The following is an 18,314-nucleotide window of genomic DNA, read 5'->3' as shown; positions in this document are numbered from 1 at the left end:
GTTGAAATCTAGCACTGGGTCTTAAAAGAATATCAATCGCTACTCATTTTTTAACGGTCTATTTGCAAGGACTCCCCAAAGTAATCATCCACAATTCAAGTATGATACTTTTATCGAAGGTATTTTTTTAAAGTATCTCAGTTACGCGCTTAAATTGGATGAAAGTTGGATGATTTTTGTTACTCGATAATGCGAAGGAGTATAAAATGGCGGTGTGTTTGGCCTTCTTTATGGGTCAGATAAAATTAAGACAACCTTCTGCCTTAAACGACTCGCCTTTCGACTCACTCACTCGCTGTGACAATTCTTCTTTCTCGGCTGGATCTACCCGCGCGCACAATGACGAGGACACTATACCATTAGCATCCTGTAAACACTACCGCTACGGGGTCTACAGTAGAAACACGTACTTTCATTAAGCCATGATCCTTCTTTTATTGGTTGCATCGGTTTTTGTTACCGAATGACAGCGATGAATGCCATCACCAATGCTTGGAAGTTATCAATTACGGTTGAAATTGTTTTAAGATTGTGCGGAAATTTCAATGAAGAAAAAGTAGTTCCTCACCGGCCCTTCTCTAAGAACTTATTTTTCCTGATTCAATCATAGAATATCAGAAAAGCATAACTCCAGGGATCGTAAGAGGGACCCACTTTATTCTTTAAATTCAATTTCAAGACCGAGTAGCCCCTACGGACTATATATAATCATGTTTTCGAAAATAGATTCTAAGCTCTGTAAAATTCATCATTAATGTGCCACACTAATTTTAGTCTGCTAACTGTTCAGGAGGTTGAACAAACTGGCTAACTGAATAAAGAGCCGTTGCTATTTTCATCCATCGGAATTCAGTCTTTGTCCAACTTTCAGGATTCTTGGCTCAATGTTTGAGCAGCTATTTTCACAAGCATTCGCTTAAAGTTTTAGAAAGTCGCTAGGAAGATTAGTGAAGGCGTTGTAACGGTTTTTTTTTTTCTTAACACGGCAGAGTGATACCGGTCAAACTAACGCTGTAGTTCCGCCAGCACGCACGGAGTGCGAATGCTTGTCGCCTTTACTAATCTTTCGTACCAATAAAACACACAATGCTACCAACACTTGTCGGGCAGTGCGACAATGTCAAGCTTGTGGTTTTACAGTGGTTTTGTACGGGGAGAATACTGTGCTTGCTTCGTACTCTTTGTCTGACACCTTCGTTGCGAAACACACAAATACTTCAACAACTTCGCAGCTGGATGAAAAACTTTTATTCAAAACACTTTTTTTTCGTCAGTGTTTTCTCACTCCTGCATTCTCACACCACGTATAAAATCTCCCTCTCCTCAAGGAGGGGTATGCATGTTATCAAACATAAAATATCTAAAATATACAACATATCTCTTAAAGAAAGCTATTTACACTATTCATAAGAAAGGGGTTGTCCCCAGCCAATAAAAAAATCTTACACTATCCATGTACATTCATTACTTTGCCCAAAATGACTTGGGTGATAATTTTTTCAAATTGTCCTCCCCATTCACCAGGGCCTCCATAATTGAGGGGTGGAGGTTTTCACGGCCGTTAGCATGTCCTGTGTTGTTCTCTCCTGTAACAACGAGGTTTGTGGCGGAGACGAGACATGCGAGCTCAGTGGGGATATCGGTGGCGAGACGTGGAGTGGTGATGGTGGTGGGGAGGGGTATATCCACACAGGTACCCCTGAAGGTGTGGTGGCGGCACCGGGCGTCGTGTTCCCTTGGAAGCAGTTAGCGAGGTGATTCAATAGGTTTGATCGGAGCTTGTCGGTTGCCGGAGACTCCAAAGTCGTGAGGTTCTTTGTGACTTCCTGTGCGCAGTAGTTGAACCCTGCGCGGTACTCCGCTATCGAGTGTGCTTCTGCAAAAAATAATAAGACGCCTGGTCAGTTTGCGTTTGTGATTTACCTTCATTACACGAACTAAAGACAAACAACAACCCTATGATGATAGACCAGAAAGACTTCAAAAGAGCAAAAAGAGGCAAAGGAAATTCTCATTTGCGTTATCTGTGTGTTTAGGAGGGTTTTGACTTGATGTGGAGGAGAGATAACGATATTCGGCAATATCACTAAATGACAACTTACCATTATACGAGTTCTCTTGCTTCCTGATTTCCTTCAAATACTGCACAGACATTTCCAAAATATCTGCTTTTTCCATTTTAGAGTAACGCGATGCCTGTCGAGGGTAGAGAGAAAAGTTGAGTTCCAGAAGTCAGTCGACCATGAAATAGCCTGTTAGTGATGAGTTTCCCATCTGTCATCTATCAAGAAGTCCGCAGAAAAAATCTCTATACTTACATCTTTATTTAAAGACTGTAAAACAAGGCTTTTTAGCTCGTTTAGACTGTCGTTTATCCTCGCCCTCCGCATTTTTTCCATCAACGGTTTTTTCGCCTGAAAATCAAGATAAAATCGATAAATGCCTTGCAGACTTTTACCACTATCCTCCAGCTCTGAATCCCTAGAACTCCTGTGAAATCTGAAGTAATTTACCCACCTTGCGCTTTTCCGAGAGAATTTTGCTTGAATAATGCGTGGCTTCTTCGGTGGAGACGGCCATGTTTTGAGAATATTAAGTATTTTTCGCTAGCGTTGTAGTTAGTTGGAACGCGCGTTGTGAACAGTGCGTGTGGCGGTCGTGTGCCATTGAGCCTCATCTTATATGGCACCAAGTCCGTGGGAAAATTCCTTCGCCCTTGTGTCATAATCTCAAATATTTATCAGCACAATTCCCAAGACAATCACGGGAGTAGATAAATACAATTGGGCTGACCTTAGGAGCGCTTAGGCCGTGGGAACAGTCTGCTGTGATTGGCTAAGAGTATGCCGTCGCGCGACAGCTCTCTGACACAAAGCGATTAGCGTAGCGATGGCGCGTGAAAAGCGTGAGACCACTTTGCGCTGATTGGTTCACAGCCCTTACAAAAAGACAGTACACACATCTCCAAAACAAAGACATCTACAAACTAAAGTGGTTTGATGAAAAGTTATGTAGTGTCGTGAGAGGGGTTTCGATCCTCTTGCAAAGTGACCGGAGTCAGATTGCCTTTCTCTATCTAGGCTCTTTGGCTGGGCCTTCGGAAATGTTTAGCATGTAGGTGTCGATGATGGTTTAATTGCATTCCCCGGCGGCCCGTTACTGGGTTTGAAATGCGTTTTGAAGTTCGATTCGAGTTTGTGACCCTTCCTTCGCATCGTATTACACACACGTGCGGTGCGATTCAGAGCGCTTTTGTTTCGTCTTGGTTGTTATTCACTCTTTGTCCACCATTGAGCCTGGCTTCTTTGTTCCGATACAACACTTAGGGAGCACTCATATAAATAACAATGGAAAGCCAAAAATTCCCACGGTCGAACCCATAATAGCCCCAATCCCATCAACAAAATATTGGGTTGGCTTTTGAGCCCGAAAATGTACCGTATTTTCAATAACACTTGTTGTGTTTTAAAACACGTTCAGCAATTGAGGTCATTCGAGTTCTTATGATGTTTTTATGAGTAACTATTTGTAGGTCTTCAGAACTCCCCGCGAGGCTTCTTTGTGAAAAGTTGATCGATCTAAAAAGGCTTTTTACCGGAGAACACAACCTTTCATTTTGCTTTCTTTCAATGTTTTTGTCACTCCCCTTGTGGTGTCTTTTGATGACTCTATAATAACATAATACGATTACAGACAAATTAGAGTCCAAGATTACTCGCCTACTTGCCTATTATAAACTCGCCAAAATACCGTTAGAAACACAGTTCTATGTGTGTGTATGTGTGAGTTGCAGGTACCGTATGGAAAATTTAGCTGACTAAAGGCACGTGTTTTCACGAGCTTTCGTGAGCTATCTATTAATTTCCTGAACTAGCGACAAGTCGCACAGTTCGATGATTTTCTTATCTTATATCGGTCGCCCGTTCTGCCACTCTTAACTTAATTGCCTGGGTGATAGAAAGCAGCTCGGTTTTAATAGATAGCAACCATGTACGACACGTTAATGATTCACATAATAACTAGCGTGTGCGTATTTGCCGATACTTTGGCACTGTTGTTTTTGAGAGCACTTCCGCTAAATGTCGTTTTGTATCTTTTGCATTGTGCCCTCACTGACACATTTCTTAGTGTCATTTTTTCTGGTAGTATTAGATAAAACTCTAAATACATCTCCAAATACTAACAAGAAACTCTCCTGACTAAATTTTTTCCCAGGACGCAAGGCTTTACTGAGCTCGCAAATCGTTTTCCTTTACAAACATATAAATAAGAAAAACAAATAAAGCTAATGTCGCATTTCACAATGGTTTTACCATGAACTGTGTATCGCCAAGTTAGAAAACCCATTGAATCTATTGGTATGTGTTTTTTTGAAATGGAAACTGAAACGCAAAATTAAACCAGGTTCCGTACGTTTGTATCTTTTACTCTTTGATCAGAGGCTGAAAACAGCCGTTCTGTTTTTGTCGCTTTGGAGGACCAAAGAAAAGTTACGAAAGCTTGAATGTATTTGGCGTTTTTGTTTTCGCTTTCATTTTCTTTATCTTTAATTACAAAGCTTGGCTGATTATTGCTGTTCTCCTTTTGAAACTACTTTTAAAAGACCTTGAAAGACCTTTGTAAGGAGTTCATCCGAAGGCCCCCTACATGGTCCTAGGCGCGCCCTTGTGAGCATGCGATATCCCGGGTCTTGTGCCAGAGTTGAGCATTTAATCGTTTTGAATAAAACTAGCAACGAACACTTTTTAAACTGGGTCGAGAAGCATGGACTGTTGAATGTAGGAAATGTGTTTTCACATGTCCCTGACTTTGTCTAACACAATTCAAAGCGTGTGGCGGTAGTTCAAGAGAATAAACAGCGGAAATCTATTTTTACAAGCCTTCAATGGCGATTTAAAAAAAACAGTTCGAGAGGACAGAAATGTAGTTTCAAGGACATCTTAATGCCAGTTTGAGTTGGGGAAGTGTAAGAGCTCTTAGCGTAGTTTCGGTAGATTATACAAACTTTTTCTTTCGATTTTACACGCAGTCGAATCAAGCAATTGTCACATTTTGAAGGACTAAAGACAAAATGAGAAACGTTGGGTATATTTTGCGTTTTTGTTCAAACTTTTATTGCCTGTATAATAACACACCACTGCTGATAATATTGGTTCGCCATAAAAACCCAAACTCGTGCTATAAACCTTTCAAAGTCATCGCTCGATTTTACACATTACGTCATGGTACATGACGTCACGCTCTGCCCTTGCCAATTCTGTCACTTATTCTGCACAGCTGCAGACGAGAGTAACAGCTTTTAAACACGAGTCGATAGCAGCGCGTAGAAATCTAGCTGTATTTACATGTATGTGGCTAAGAAATTCTTGCATCCCGTATTTCATAACGTCCGAAGAAGTAAAAAAGTTTATGATTTATAGGTTTGACAAATCAAACATTTGTTTCAATTTCTTGTCAACCATACCGATCTCGGGGTGCTCGGGGTTTGTTTGAATGTAACAAATAAATAAATAACATTTATGCTTGAACATTATATTTCATTGGAGATTTGAATTATCAGCAGATAGATAGCTGTTATGAAATTTCTTCAAATAATTTGTCTTTCAATATAGGTTTAAAACAATAATAACAAAGGTTAGGCTGACAAGAGCTTATTTTCTACCGAACACAGAGTGTTTTGTGTCGTAGTTGATTGACGTCTAGGGTGTGCTCGAAGCCGCACGAGGTTAGTCCACTCTACTTCAAGATGTGCGTTTGACGTAAAGCCCTTTCAGAGTAGTGGGCGGGGAGAATATCAAAAGCATACTTTCAAATTTCTTAGCATGTCATTTATTTATCATCAAAAACATCGCCTTTAAAGCCAAATTTTCCAAATAAGTTATGATCCTCAGATTTTGAATCAGAGCTTGTGTTTCCTGTTTTGGCTCATTCGCTCATTGTCAGTGAGCTATTGAAGGCTCTTCCACACTCTGAATTCAGCACATGCGTCGCCATCCATTTCCTGTTTGTTTCCCGTAACAAAACAAAAACACAAGACTAGATGCCAAAGATAGATACACAGAATTCAATAAACCCAAAGAATTCTAAAATTCGTCCGATTTTTCGAAACTCGTCCTCCGCTAAAAGATGTTAGAAGTTATCCCCAAGCTTGAAAGTGCCCTTTCTTCTTTATATTTTAGAATTTTATTTCCTCAAACCGTCCTCAGCTGCTCTGCGTCTCGAAAATGTTTGACCGAAACAGGTTCTTTGGTTGTATAGTGAGCACTTGTTGATTATCAGAAAACAAAACAGAATATCGCACATACCAATCGAGTAAAACACAGTTATTGTTTTCCAAAGAAGTGCCTGTTGCAGACTCTCACTGATTCCATATTTTGTTTGAAGGGTCTACCCTGCTGAAACTTTGGTTAACAATAAAAATATTGATAAAGATAATGATGAAAAAAATATATATGAAAAAAATTATCAGTTCTCCTTGAGTACAAATTAGGAATCCGGATGTTTAATGTGATTCTCATCCAGACAAAGACCGTGAGAACCACACTAGACCAACGCCTGTTCTATTATTTTTATTTTATTTTTTTCAAAAAGAAATCATTTGTTTCCTTCACATATGTATTATTCGTAGAGAAGCCCAAGGTTGGGCATTAACTGCCCTTGTCAAACCCACCTTTGTTATTGTTATAAAAAGAAATCTCAATGTAACCTCCTGAAAATAAAGTCTTGTGCTTTTTTTACTGAATTCAATCGCACGTTTCACAAAGTTTTCCCAGATCAACCGATGGAAATATAATATTTTTGATGAGACCTCCGGCGGCTCTGGTTACGCAAGTAGAAAAAAAAACGAATCTCATATCAGTTGGATTTTATCAAATAGCCATGTTAATAGCCATCTACCAATCAAACTCAGATCCCAGATTTCCGAAGTGTCTGTGTCTGGCTCTCTCCTAAAGCATATCCAAAGACTTTGTCAGCTGGCATTTTGTCACCCTAGCAAAATACCAAGTATGAGAAAACTTCCATTTTCATCGGATGATTTGTGGAAAACTTTGTGATTGAATTCACTAATATTACATTCTGTCTAGTGTTATGCTTGCAAGAATTTTTCAAGCCACTTGGTCGGGACTGCTTGAGATTCCAGGCAAATCTTTTTAATTGCTCCCAGTATTTTGCTAGAGCAATAAGCTACTCGTTTCACTGTAACATTACTATCTTTCAAGACCTCTAAATGATAAAATTATTGAAAACGAGATGCAAAAAACACTTATACTTAACGTTTGCAAAGATTGTTAGCGTTTCCCTTTTTGAAATGATAGCTTCACGCTCGCTATTCACATACTTTTTTTGTCTGTCTTGTCTACCATGTTCTTTTGTATTTCTTGGCCATGTATTTGCCCAATGACGGAAATCTTATGACTGATTAACAATTAGCCCCCCAAGTCGCGTTAACTACGTTGAATCGGGTATTGCGCCTTATTACGGCAGTTATTGAACAGTGTTATTGTCTACTGTCGGATTTGAATGTTAATACTTCCATTGCTGTTTGAACTGCCCCCTTTGCATTGACTTTTGCATTGACGTCCTTCGTCTGGATAACTTGATAAAATGAAAGCGTTCGAGAGTGGCATACCCCAGCTCGCTTTTCGAGCTACAAACGGGGGGGGGGGGGGGGGATGATAGAACATTTACGTGCTACAAATCTTTTTAACGTTTTGACGTTTATGTTTCCATAGCATGTATAAGAATGACAGGTACATCCATAAATTTCACGCGAGAGTACGAAAAGGGAGCAAAAAGCTTTTCTGTTATAAGTTTATTAGTATAGGTTATCATTTATTTAAGCTTGTTTTTAATTGTGCTTAAATCTTACTCGGTTCAATGGAATGGGCTATTTTGTGCTGTTGGACCAAGAAAGTCGTAATCATACTTCTACCCAAACAAAGAAGCGTAGGAAGCTGTTGACATTAGTCTAATAGCGTCAATTGGGTTTTCGGCAACTCATTGTGTTTGATGAATGCAATAGCTTCTCGAAGTATCTGTATTGTAAAGAAAAAATACTTCAGGGAAAACGGAGCCAGTGATTGCAAAAATCATTGCTCGGTTTTTAAGTGCATCGATCGACATTCTCAGGCTAAACTACGGTCATTATTTTTGCGATGAACCTAAGTAAGCGACAAGAGGGAAACCTTTATCTCGCTAATGATGCAGTAAATTCCTTCAAAGTGAGTAAAAAACAATAGATGCTGTAATGCTATTTATGCATTCCGCTACATGGCATGCGACGCTTGGGTCCTGAAAAGCGCAGAGCAAATAATCAAGATAAACATTTTATCTCAGCTACGTAAGGCGTGTCCACGCGTCATGCAAAACTCTGCAAACAGTCGGTGTAGTCGTCAGATTTTGATTTGGAAAAAAAATCTTTATTGCAGCCAGTGCAACCGTATTTATTTAAAGTATTCACATAATTTTTTACAATATTTATATATTTATTCCACGTGAATAGAGCTATCCAGTTTTCCGGGATCTTGTAATGTAAAAGACCCAAAAGGTCCGTGTGAAAATCACTCAGCACGCTCACTGTTACACAATCTGTTCTAAAACAAACAATGCAACCTAAGTATCTGCAAATTGGCGATAAACCCCTATTTCTAGATAAAACTAAATGCACATTTTGGAATTCGTGTAAAAATGCAAACGTTTTCATAGAAAACACTGAGCATGGCGGGCGTGTGTAGTCTTTACCACGGTCTCCACACAGAAGAGTCGTAAGGCGCCAGAGAGTTCTGCCAAGTCAAAGGCAGCAAATGTAACGAATCGTTCGGTACAATAACGGCAGGAATCCCATTACTGAGCAACACCTGTGAAGCTCCCGTTAATCTAAGAAGTCCTGAATCCTGTTGGTTAAGCGGCGAAGACGGCGGCGATGGAAGGTTGGCGGAAAAACTAACGACATTTGAAGGCGGGCCAAATGCGGTGGAAAAGCCGCTAACCTTGCCTGGAGTCGGGTGCAAGACTGAATGCGCCATGGTGTTGGTAGGCGCTCGTGGAGCCCACGCGAGGTTTGGTATTTGCTGCGTGTAACACCGAGACGCGAGATGAGAGAGCAATTGAGTTCTTAGCTGGTCCGAGACGTTTTCCGAGGACAAGAGGAATCGGGTCACTTCCGCCGCACATTCGTTATACCCGGCGCGGTACTTCGCCAGCGACGTCGGATCTGAATTAGAGAGGGAAAAAAAACGTATTGAGATACAGACCCGCCAAACCTGCACACTATCGCAACACCCCGCCAGATAATTCAATTTCAAAAATAGCACTCCCAGCGCTAGAATTCGCCCGAGAGAATTGTGAAGTGCTTTTAAAGATAGTGGTTTATTTTTATTAAAATTTTAAAGTGAATCAGTGATAACCCCATGGTTAATCTGGGCGCGATAAAGAAGCTCTGTGTTATTACCTCATCGCTCTGACCCCGAGGATGAGGGCCCAGAAATGCAATTAGAATGTCATATCTGAGAAATGCGAGCTGGTGAGGCTAGTGGGTTCCCACACTTCTCACATATCGCCTTCGTGAGTTTGTCTTGGCTGTTTAGGGATAAATAGAGTAGAAGTGGCAAGTTTGTTTGGTGATTTCAGTTCACTCAAAATCGCACATTCCAAATTAGTTTTCAACAAGCCCGTTTGAAGTATTGAACTTTTTTCAAATTATCTCGTTAGTAGGAAGCCGTGGGTCGGTAAACGGCCCATTAGAGCTGCATCATCTATGTTTTGTGTTCCTGAATAAGGGATTATCAGAGGAATAATGAACTAAAGTATTGTTTAGTGCTAACTCAAATAATCCTCTCTCCGCTGAGCTATTGCTCCGCGCGTCAGGCACCCGGCTGATTGGCGTTTCCATGGCATTCTGGCGGGAATGTGGCGCGTAAAAACCCATTCAAGTGCAGGAAAAGAAATAAAAATATCGTAAAATATCCTAGAAAAACAACTAAAAAACCCCGCGCGTATCTTTCAGAACACCCTCTAGTATGGCTCACCTGAAATCTTCGACTGTTTTTCCGGGGCCGAACGAAGATATTTTACTGTCATTTCCAAAATATCAGCTTTCTCCATTTTCGAGTATCTTGAGGCCTAGAAGATAATATAAACCAAAGTCAATTTGCTACTGTCCTTTCGAAGGTAGAGTTTGCCGAGGGATTTTGCGTAGATTAGAGTGTCAAGCAAAAACTGCTGTGCTAAGCAAGAACTCACGTCTTTCTTCATTGCCTCGAGGACGAGTGATTTTAACTCGTTTAGACTGTCGTTTATCCTTGCTCTTCTAAGTTTCTCCATTTGCGGCTTTTTAGACTGGAATAAAAAACATTTTACTCATTCAGCACGCTATAAATGTTTGAGTACCTGCAAATTTACTCAGCCGGAGTTCTCTGCAAAACCAAAACATACGAGCGAAAAATGACCACAATTTTCTCGACTTGTTTTACCTTTTTGTTATCCATTTTAAGACTTGTTTTATTACTGTCGTTCTGTTTTTTCAGCACATCCAATTCCATTTTTCCCGAGAAAATGTAAAAATGCAATCGGAGTGGAATTGTCGTGCGTTCTTAAGAAGGCCCGATGCTGTAGACTGGTCCAAAGACACGCTTGCACACGGGTCTTGCTGTCAGGAGTCGTGTGCCGAAAAGTCTTTTTATAGTCCATACCGTGGGAACCAACTCTGAGTCGTGTGTCATCTTGGAGTTATTTACAAACACCTATTATCATGCAAGGAGACCAACCGTCAACAGCGATCCAGCTCGCTTGGAGCGTGGGAATGGTCCACGCTGATTGGCTAATCCAAGAGCGGGGTTACAAGGTCGAGTAGTCACTGACAGGGCTTTATCTTTAGTGGGTAGAAGAGGTCGTGAGAACAGGGAGTACTGATTGGTTTGGGGGCTCTTGCGGAGAGGTATAATTAATTAGTCGTGAGACTGCATTCTCTCCAACACTAGTGTTGACAGAATAGGCCGACTCAAGCAATGACCAGAAGATCCCACCCTAGAAAACCGCAACGAAGGGCTCGCACGCTCCACCACACAGACACACAATGTCAACTCTCTTGTTACTGATTGTCTCGCGCGCCACGTCTGTGAGCTGCGTCCATGATCGTGCGCCTGGTATCCTTCCGCGAGCGCGACTGCCTCGTAAATAGCTTTGTTCAGCCTGCGAGTGATGGTATTTGCCTGCAGGCCGTAGTGATAACAATACTGACTTCACAGATACCTTGGCTGATAGCTTGTCGTCATCACCTCGAGCTCATATCGCTTTGCACGCGTAATATCGCAACCGAGCAGTCAAAATGACATTTTCTAAAAAGAATTCTCGGTTGTGTTTGGACTAGTGATTTGCCTTCTCGTTATTGCTTTTGTACATTGTTCTGTACACAGGGCTCTGTTTAGTGGTGTTAGCACGCTGACACGCCGACACAACTGTCCTGCTGACTCAGCCCTAAGGATTCACCGTAAACTAGAAATCAAACGCTGCCAAGGACATCTTTTTATTTTTATCGTTCATTCGGTTCTGTCATTTTTAGCTAAATTGTTCCATCTCGCGACAGCTATTCAGTGCACATTGTGCCACAATAAATGAGTTTAGTTGTTTGTTTGTTTATCATTTACACGAGTACCTTGGTAAAAAGTTATAAAAGTATTTTATAGCGAAGTGTCAACCTGTCTTTTGCTCCCAAGAAGTTGGAATTCCACAATGTGAGTGATATAACAACGTGTTTTCGCCGTTTGTTATGCATTCTCTCTATACTTATTTACTTTGAGTGGAATGTCTAGTGCTTACATAGTTATTTCTATTCGTTTACATAGCTTGAGACCACCGAATGGTCTTTGGGATGAGTAGTTATTTCTGTTTGGCTTGAGACCACCGAATGGTCTTTGGGATGAGTAGTTATTACTGTTCGGCTTGAGACCACCGAATGGTCTTTGGGATGAGTAGTTATTTCTATTCGGCTTGAGACCACCGGATGGTTTTTGGAATTATGAAAGTATTTCAAAGCGAAGTGTTTACCTGTCCCTTCCGCCCATGACGACAAAATGACACAATTCTTTTCCGTGCTTTTTTTGTTTGTTGTGCGCTCCTATATTTTTTATTTATTTACTTAGGGTGGAATGTTTTAAAAATCTAATACTTTTAGCATCATGTTTACTTTCAGTTTTCCGTCACCGTATGGTCGATGTCGGACACTTGCGAGAGCGGCCTGTGAGTACCAAGAAACATGCTGGAAGTAGCCGGAATCTGTGATGCGGTCCTTAACCGAGAACATTAAAAAAAAAAAAAAACGAATGCGCGAGCATTAATCTACTTTTTCAATCAAAATCTTTTTTTTTCTTTTTAATATTGGCAAGATTCTTTTTAATATTGGTCAAATTCTTTTTCGGGTTGAAGCGATTCTTATGCGCTATTTTTAGTTGACGAAGAAGCCATAGTTGTAGTTGTTATTTTACCAGCCAATGAGACGCGAGCAATGTTTTTACATGCAATCACAGGCCTACCATCCTCCCTCTTTTATCATCAGAATTATTTCCCGTTTTATTTATTTTGCGATTTTTTTACGATTTATTGACATCAAGGACAACTTTATGAAATTAAATTCGACCTTTATTTTGTAATAGATAATTTATAATAGATCATTTACGGGAAATAATTCTGATGGTAACAACGAGAGGATGGTAACCCTGTGATGCAATCTATCACGTACAGAAAGTTGAACCCATTTTGTTGTCAAGAAAAAGGGACAACGGTTTGATGGAGGAATTCTTATTTTCGATGGTACAATTAATAGCTGGATATTTATCTACCAAATCTGTAAGGTTTCGTTTAAAACATACAGTACTTAACGATTGTTTTTCCATTCATGTTTTTCTCTTTTCTGCGGCAAGAGCAGTCATCTCGGTGTTTTGACTTTTGGTCCTGTTTATGTCCTACTTTAATCTTTTTAAAGACCATTTAAAGATTTAAATCTTTAAATGATGTAATTGCATTTAGCGAGGCTAATGTTGCAATGGAGTGGCCAGCTAAAGGCCTGCCTTAAAGGCCGTAAGATCTTTAGCCTTGACTACTATGTTTGGTAGACTATTCCACATAGGGATACTTCGGGTGAAAAAAATAAATAATTGTGAGCGTCTACTCAAGAGTCAAAGGCTTAGAAAGTTCGAACAAAAGTTTTTCAACTTCTGGCAAATTCAGACTAATTCTCAGGGCGAAAGTTTCTTTCTAAACAAATTGATTCATCCATACAAAAATTAGTTTTATGAGAACTTTGATTTTCTCAGCTTATTTTTGAAGGATATGATTCGCGTTGGGAAAAATTTCGTGGTACACCTGTGCTTTCATTAAATTCCACTTGTCAACTATTGAATTCAACAAAAAAACTCACTCTGTTTTGACCACTGATAGCGTGCGAAAGAATTTGACTATTAGGATTCTGTATAAAATCGCCTTTCGGGTGTTTCGTCGGCTTAGGGCCCGCATCTGAATCCCTTGCATAGTGATAGGACGAGTGTTCCTAATGTGTGTTTGTACAAAAATAAGCAGCCAAAATAGACTTCAAATAATATATATAATTTTTCGAGTCTTTTTTCAGGTTTCAACAGAAAGAAATCATTTCGAGTTTTGATCGAGTAATCGGAGCGACTTCAAAATTATCGTATTGCTCGGAGGGAGTGCAGCATATGATTTTTCGTGTCCACACCACAGGCTTCCACGTCGGTTGATTTGTATTTTTATTTCATGCAGATCAGCGGTCTTTTTAGCGCATGCGCGAGTTTTTAAATAGTGTATGCGATTTTTCGTGTCTACACCGCAGGTTTCCCAGTCGGCTGATTTGTATTTTGATTTTATGCTGATCAGTGTTTTTTAAGCGCATGCGCGAGTTTCATATAGTCTGTACACACCATAGGCTTCTCAGTCGGCTGATTTGTGTAATGATTTCATATCGATCAGCGGTGTTTCAGCGCATGCGCGAGTTTCATATAGTGGATGCAATTTTCCGTGTCCACGCCACAGGCTTCCCAGTCGGCTGATTTGTATTTCGATATCATGCTGATCAGCGGTCTTTTTCGAGAACCCCTAGCCTGTCATGGAAACATGTTCTTCCCGTCCTCCGAGCATTCACTTTCTATTAGAAACATCTAGTTGGTAGATATCGGGTTAGCTTACACGATAATGGGCAATCACGTCAAGACATATTTTGCTGTTATCTGAGCCTAAACAATTTCTTTAAAAATTGGCGACATATCAGGCTGGACGTTCTTATAAAAAAAGGTTAATATAAAAAACAGTTTTCAATCCATTTCCATCCGCTCAATGTGATATGTCACAATATTGTTTTATCTTGAAGATCAAAGGTAATTTAATAAATCTGGATGTTTATTTTGCTTATTCCACATGGTTTTGACAGTTTTCGAGCTCGGAAGTGATTCTAAAATCACCAACCGTTCAAAACAGGGATAGTCAAACCTTATGCCGTCAGTTATTAGACCGCCGGTCTCTTAATTGGTCTATAGTACCGTGTTTCCTGGTAGTTTTTCTAACGACTCGTGGGACTTGCAATTATATAGATATGATAGCCAACGGTTGTTTACAGAACCGCCCTTCTAGTCCCCCCCCCCCCCCCCTCCGGGGCAGCTCGCCAGAACATAAGTCTGGATGTCGCCGTACCGGGAAAGCACACGTCTTCGACATCCGCTATTTCATTGATTATCAGCTTGTTTGTGTGTTTTGTATTAGCTAGTTTTATTGTGGCGTTGATGTTTTATTAGGTATACGAGAGCGTGTTTGTGTACACACGCAGGACACGTACACAAAGGACACTAAACTAATTCACGCTACCCCCACGCCATGTAATATCCGCTCGCCTTTCCTTGAATAAAAACAATATTCCTTGTAGTTATTCTCATCGCTTGTCTTAAAAACTGAATAAAAGCCTGTTTTGAGATAAATTTCCCTGTTTATAATCATACTCATGGCTTGTCTATCTGTTAGTATTGTTGTTTTTTTAAGTATATCCTTCTTATAGTTTTGTTGAGAGATAAACTAGCTTCTTATTAAATAGGTTCATTGCTGGTCATATTTGACAGTTTGCCTGGAGAAGACGAGAATAAACTTAAACTTTTCAAGAGAACAAGAAATAACACATCTGTCAACTTTCCCATTTCGTTCAAATTTGCCGCCCAGATGGTCTTCCAAATTCGAACTCTACTTCCTTTGTTAGACTCAAGACTATGGTTAATTAGATGTCTATTTTTGTATGAAAGCATAAGTTTTGAATTTCCCGCTCGTGTTTGTGTTTTCACACCTACACGGTAAGCCGACACACATGGCCCGTTATGGATCGGGCATAGATCCATTTCATCGCCTTGCTTTGGCGGTTAACTTTCGCTCGTCGCCCATCATCCTCCCGAACCTTAAAATGAGTCAGAATTTAAACTTGAAGACCTTGGCATGATTGGGATTACGGCGTGTTTGAATAAGACAATCTCGACTCTTGTGGATAATTGGCACTTTGGATATGACAACAAGTTTACGCACGTGTCGTTTGCATGAGCCGTAATTGACCCGACTCGCCTGATTACGGCCAAACCAAAACATTCGCAAACATTCGCGCGCTATTTGAATCACTGAAAAACATTTTTCCTATAATAGATCTCAGAAATAAAAAACACTCTGTGAAAGTAAAAAAAAACTTTTCCCAATAATGTGGTTCCTTTATTCTTTATCTTGTTTCTTTGTTTAAGATTAAAGTTAAAAGTTAGCATATTTTTAGTATAGCGTAGCCTCATTAGAATTTTGGCGGGAATTTATTATTCCACGCGGCCTCATCGATAAAAGTTCAAGCACAAGCCGGCCACGGTTTTGTTACTGTAACTCGTAAAGTGATTACTTAAAACGATTGATATGTAAGAAATTCGGGCCCTTTCTCCAGTTTGAATTTACCGCATTTATGCGTAATGAGGTCGAGCTACTCAATTGCCGCGTCTCACACTTGAAATCTGTACGCGGCACATCTTTTGTTCGCACGCAGGTGTTTTCATTTGGACTAGTGATCAAATAATTGGGGCGTTTGCTAAAGAATTCGCTGTCTTGTCACCGGATGGGTATATAAAGAAAGCTTGCTCGAGTAATTACATCTTAAGCTCATCAGCATCGCGACAGCATCTTGTCCCGAATGATGAAAAACCCTGCGACTTTCACCCCGCACATGGATGACTTGAAAAGGAGAAAGCAAAAGGTACTTATTACTTTGACCGCGCTTCCCCTTGCGATAGTCTAGTCCGCTTTTTAAAAACATTTTACCAGCGCCTAGGCAATTTGCCTCTAGTGCGGAAAGGAGTACACTCATTTTACTAAGGATTGCTAAGCGCGTAAAGTAATCCCTCTTGCGTACTAGAGTACTTGTTTTTTTAAATTTAATAAAATCTGAGTTTAATTATCGGTCCCCCTCCTGTTCGCCAAGCTGCTCATGTACTGTCCTGTTTTCTCTCTTATTCATATTGTGTTTTTTTTTAGGCAACAAAGTCGTATGCAGAGAGGCAACGCAGAACTCGAATCAACAAGTCTTTAGAAGAGTTAAAGCTAACAGTTCTTGGGCCCTCGTACCAAAACGTGAGTATTCAATTATTTTTTTATCCATGTTATACCTGTAATTGACGGGGAAGGGAACATGTTTCAAGTGGTATACAATTTCACCAAAAACTCTAATCTTATGCGTCAAATTCGGTAAAATAATATTTTGCGAAATTTCTGTAAGCTAAAAAATCTTAAGATGTCTAGATGTTTAGTAAAAAAAAAACATTACATTTTTGGATTATATTTTTAAAAGTGCTCAAAATAGAAAAGCCTGTATATCATTTGTGTAGGTTGGCAGAATCCCAGATTGCCTTTTTTGTCAGACGTGCTTCGTGTAAAAGGCGGTTATTTAGATGTTGATTTCATGACGTTTTCGGTTTCTTTCTGACTAGGTGTTGACTCACATGTCTTTATGAGTATTGTAACAACAATTCTAAGGATTTTTTTTATAGTTTGAAAACTATGTTTTATTTTACTTCAGGTGAAGTTAGAACACGCGGCAATTTTGGAGTTTTCCGTGGAATATCTCAAGATTTTGCAGACACAACTCGCAGATGCCGGGAAACAAGGTCAGATTATTGGAGAGCATATTTGATATACATGATAGAAACATGACTACAAACTCTCTACGAATCAAGTAGAACTTCCCAAAAACTGCTAAATACGCTGTCTAAAAATAGACAACTACTTAAAAAATACTTTGATAGACAATTTGTTTCTATTAATTGCTATGGTGTTTTCTAGATTTCGAACACAGCAAACTTGAGTCTAAAGACACTTTTAATCAATAATAAATTCAGTTTTTTTTTTCAGAATATTCGTTCAATCTTCCCGTCTTTGATCAATGCGAAGAACAGTCATCAGAGAATGATGAAAATACACCTAATAAAGAGTCAAGGAAGAGAAAGTTAGAAAGTTTCAACTTCTCTAGCCCCGTAGAAGAGATGGAAAACATGCAGAAACAACTACCAGCGTCCAAGCGACTGTGCTACACTCCCCTGAAGTCAGAACCCCACTTAACGCCGATCAGCGGCTTGTGCGAAATACCGCTATCAAGTCCTACACCATCGAGTAGACAACCAGTGTCTTCCAGAAAAACGGAGCTATCGCCGAGAATATCGCATTCGATGGAAAGGAAACCCTTCAAAGATAGAACCAAAGCGATGGAAAATGAAGTCAACCAGATTTGGCGGCCTTGGTGACTTCATCGTAACAAGTTATAATCTATTCGAGAGTATTATGTTAGCTAAGTTGACCGATGTATAAAATAATAATAATAATAGCTATCAAAAGTCATTGTAAATAACATAAATGAAATATAATTTTGACAGAATAAATGGTGGCATTTTACACGTTTTGCGTCGTGGCTTTGTACGTACAAAATAACGGAAAAGTAAGCATACACCCTCTCATGTCACCCTCTCTGTTTATAACTCGATAATTAGGGTGTACAGAATCAGGAATTTGGTTTCCATGCATTAGTCAGAAGATTGTTTTTTTATTCAACTTTCATGTATCCGATGAGGAGTTCGTATTTTTTTTTTGTGATTTCCCCCATCACTTTTTTTTTTCTTTCTAAATATATTTGGCTTTCTCGAGGTTTTGGGGTATACGAAGAAAACGTTGTCGTTTTGGGGGTCTGGTACCGAGGAATCTTAGTTCCTTGTGAGAGACCTTCTCCATTTACTAAAGATGGTCACGCAGCATAC

At 39.8% G+C, this 18,314-nt stretch overlaps 3 protein-coding genes across 3 annotated transcripts; 1 reads left to right on the top strand and 2 right to left on the bottom strand.

Annotated features, from left to right (window-relative positions):
• Nucleotides 1–1,230: 1,230 nt before the first annotated feature.
• On the bottom strand, nt 1,231–2,696 carry LOC5515199 (transcription factor HES-1). Its single transcript, XM_032384889.2, has 4 exons — nt 2,518–2,696; nt 2,319–2,414; nt 2,103–2,196; nt 1,231–1,876 (listed from the first exon to the last, which is right to left on the bottom strand). Exons 1-4 carry the CDS (start codon nt 2,578–2,580, stop codon nt 1,518–1,520), a joined length of 612 nt encoding a protein of 203 aa, XP_032240780.1. The 5' UTR covers nt 2,581–2,696; the 3' UTR covers nt 1,231–1,517.
• A 5,732-nt stretch (nt 2,697–8,428) lies between these two features.
• On the bottom strand, nt 8,429–10,804 carry LOC5515184 (transcription factor HES-1). Its single transcript, XM_001635277.3, has 4 exons — nt 10,473–10,804; nt 10,243–10,338; nt 10,029–10,122; nt 8,429–9,214 (listed from the first exon to the last, which is right to left on the bottom strand). Exons 1-4 carry the CDS (start codon nt 10,539–10,541, stop codon nt 8,739–8,741), a joined length of 735 nt encoding a protein of 244 aa, XP_001635327.2. The 5' UTR covers nt 10,542–10,804; the 3' UTR covers nt 8,429–8,738.
• A 4,329-nt stretch (nt 10,805–15,133) lies between these two features.
• On the top strand, nt 15,134–17,955 carry LOC5515198 (transcription cofactor HES-6). The gene is made up of 4 exons (XM_001635316.3): nt 15,134–16,267; nt 16,546–16,641; nt 17,087–17,174; nt 17,419–17,955. Exons 1-4 carry the CDS (start codon nt 16,205–16,207, stop codon nt 17,805–17,807), a joined length of 636 nt encoding a protein of 211 aa, XP_001635366.1. The 5' UTR covers nt 15,134–16,204; the 3' UTR covers nt 17,808–17,955.
• Nucleotides 17,956–18,314: the final 359 nt, after the last annotated feature.

This window comes from Nematostella vectensis, chromosome 1 (assembly GCF_932526225.1).
Source record: "Nematostella vectensis chromosome 1, jaNemVect1.1, whole genome shotgun sequence".
In the NCBI taxonomy this organism is placed as follows: domain Eukaryota; kingdom Metazoa; phylum Cnidaria; class Anthozoa; order Actiniaria; family Edwardsiidae; genus Nematostella; species Nematostella vectensis.
Note: the sequence above shows the minus strand (reverse complement) of the source record. Positions and strands in the feature narration are given on the sequence as shown.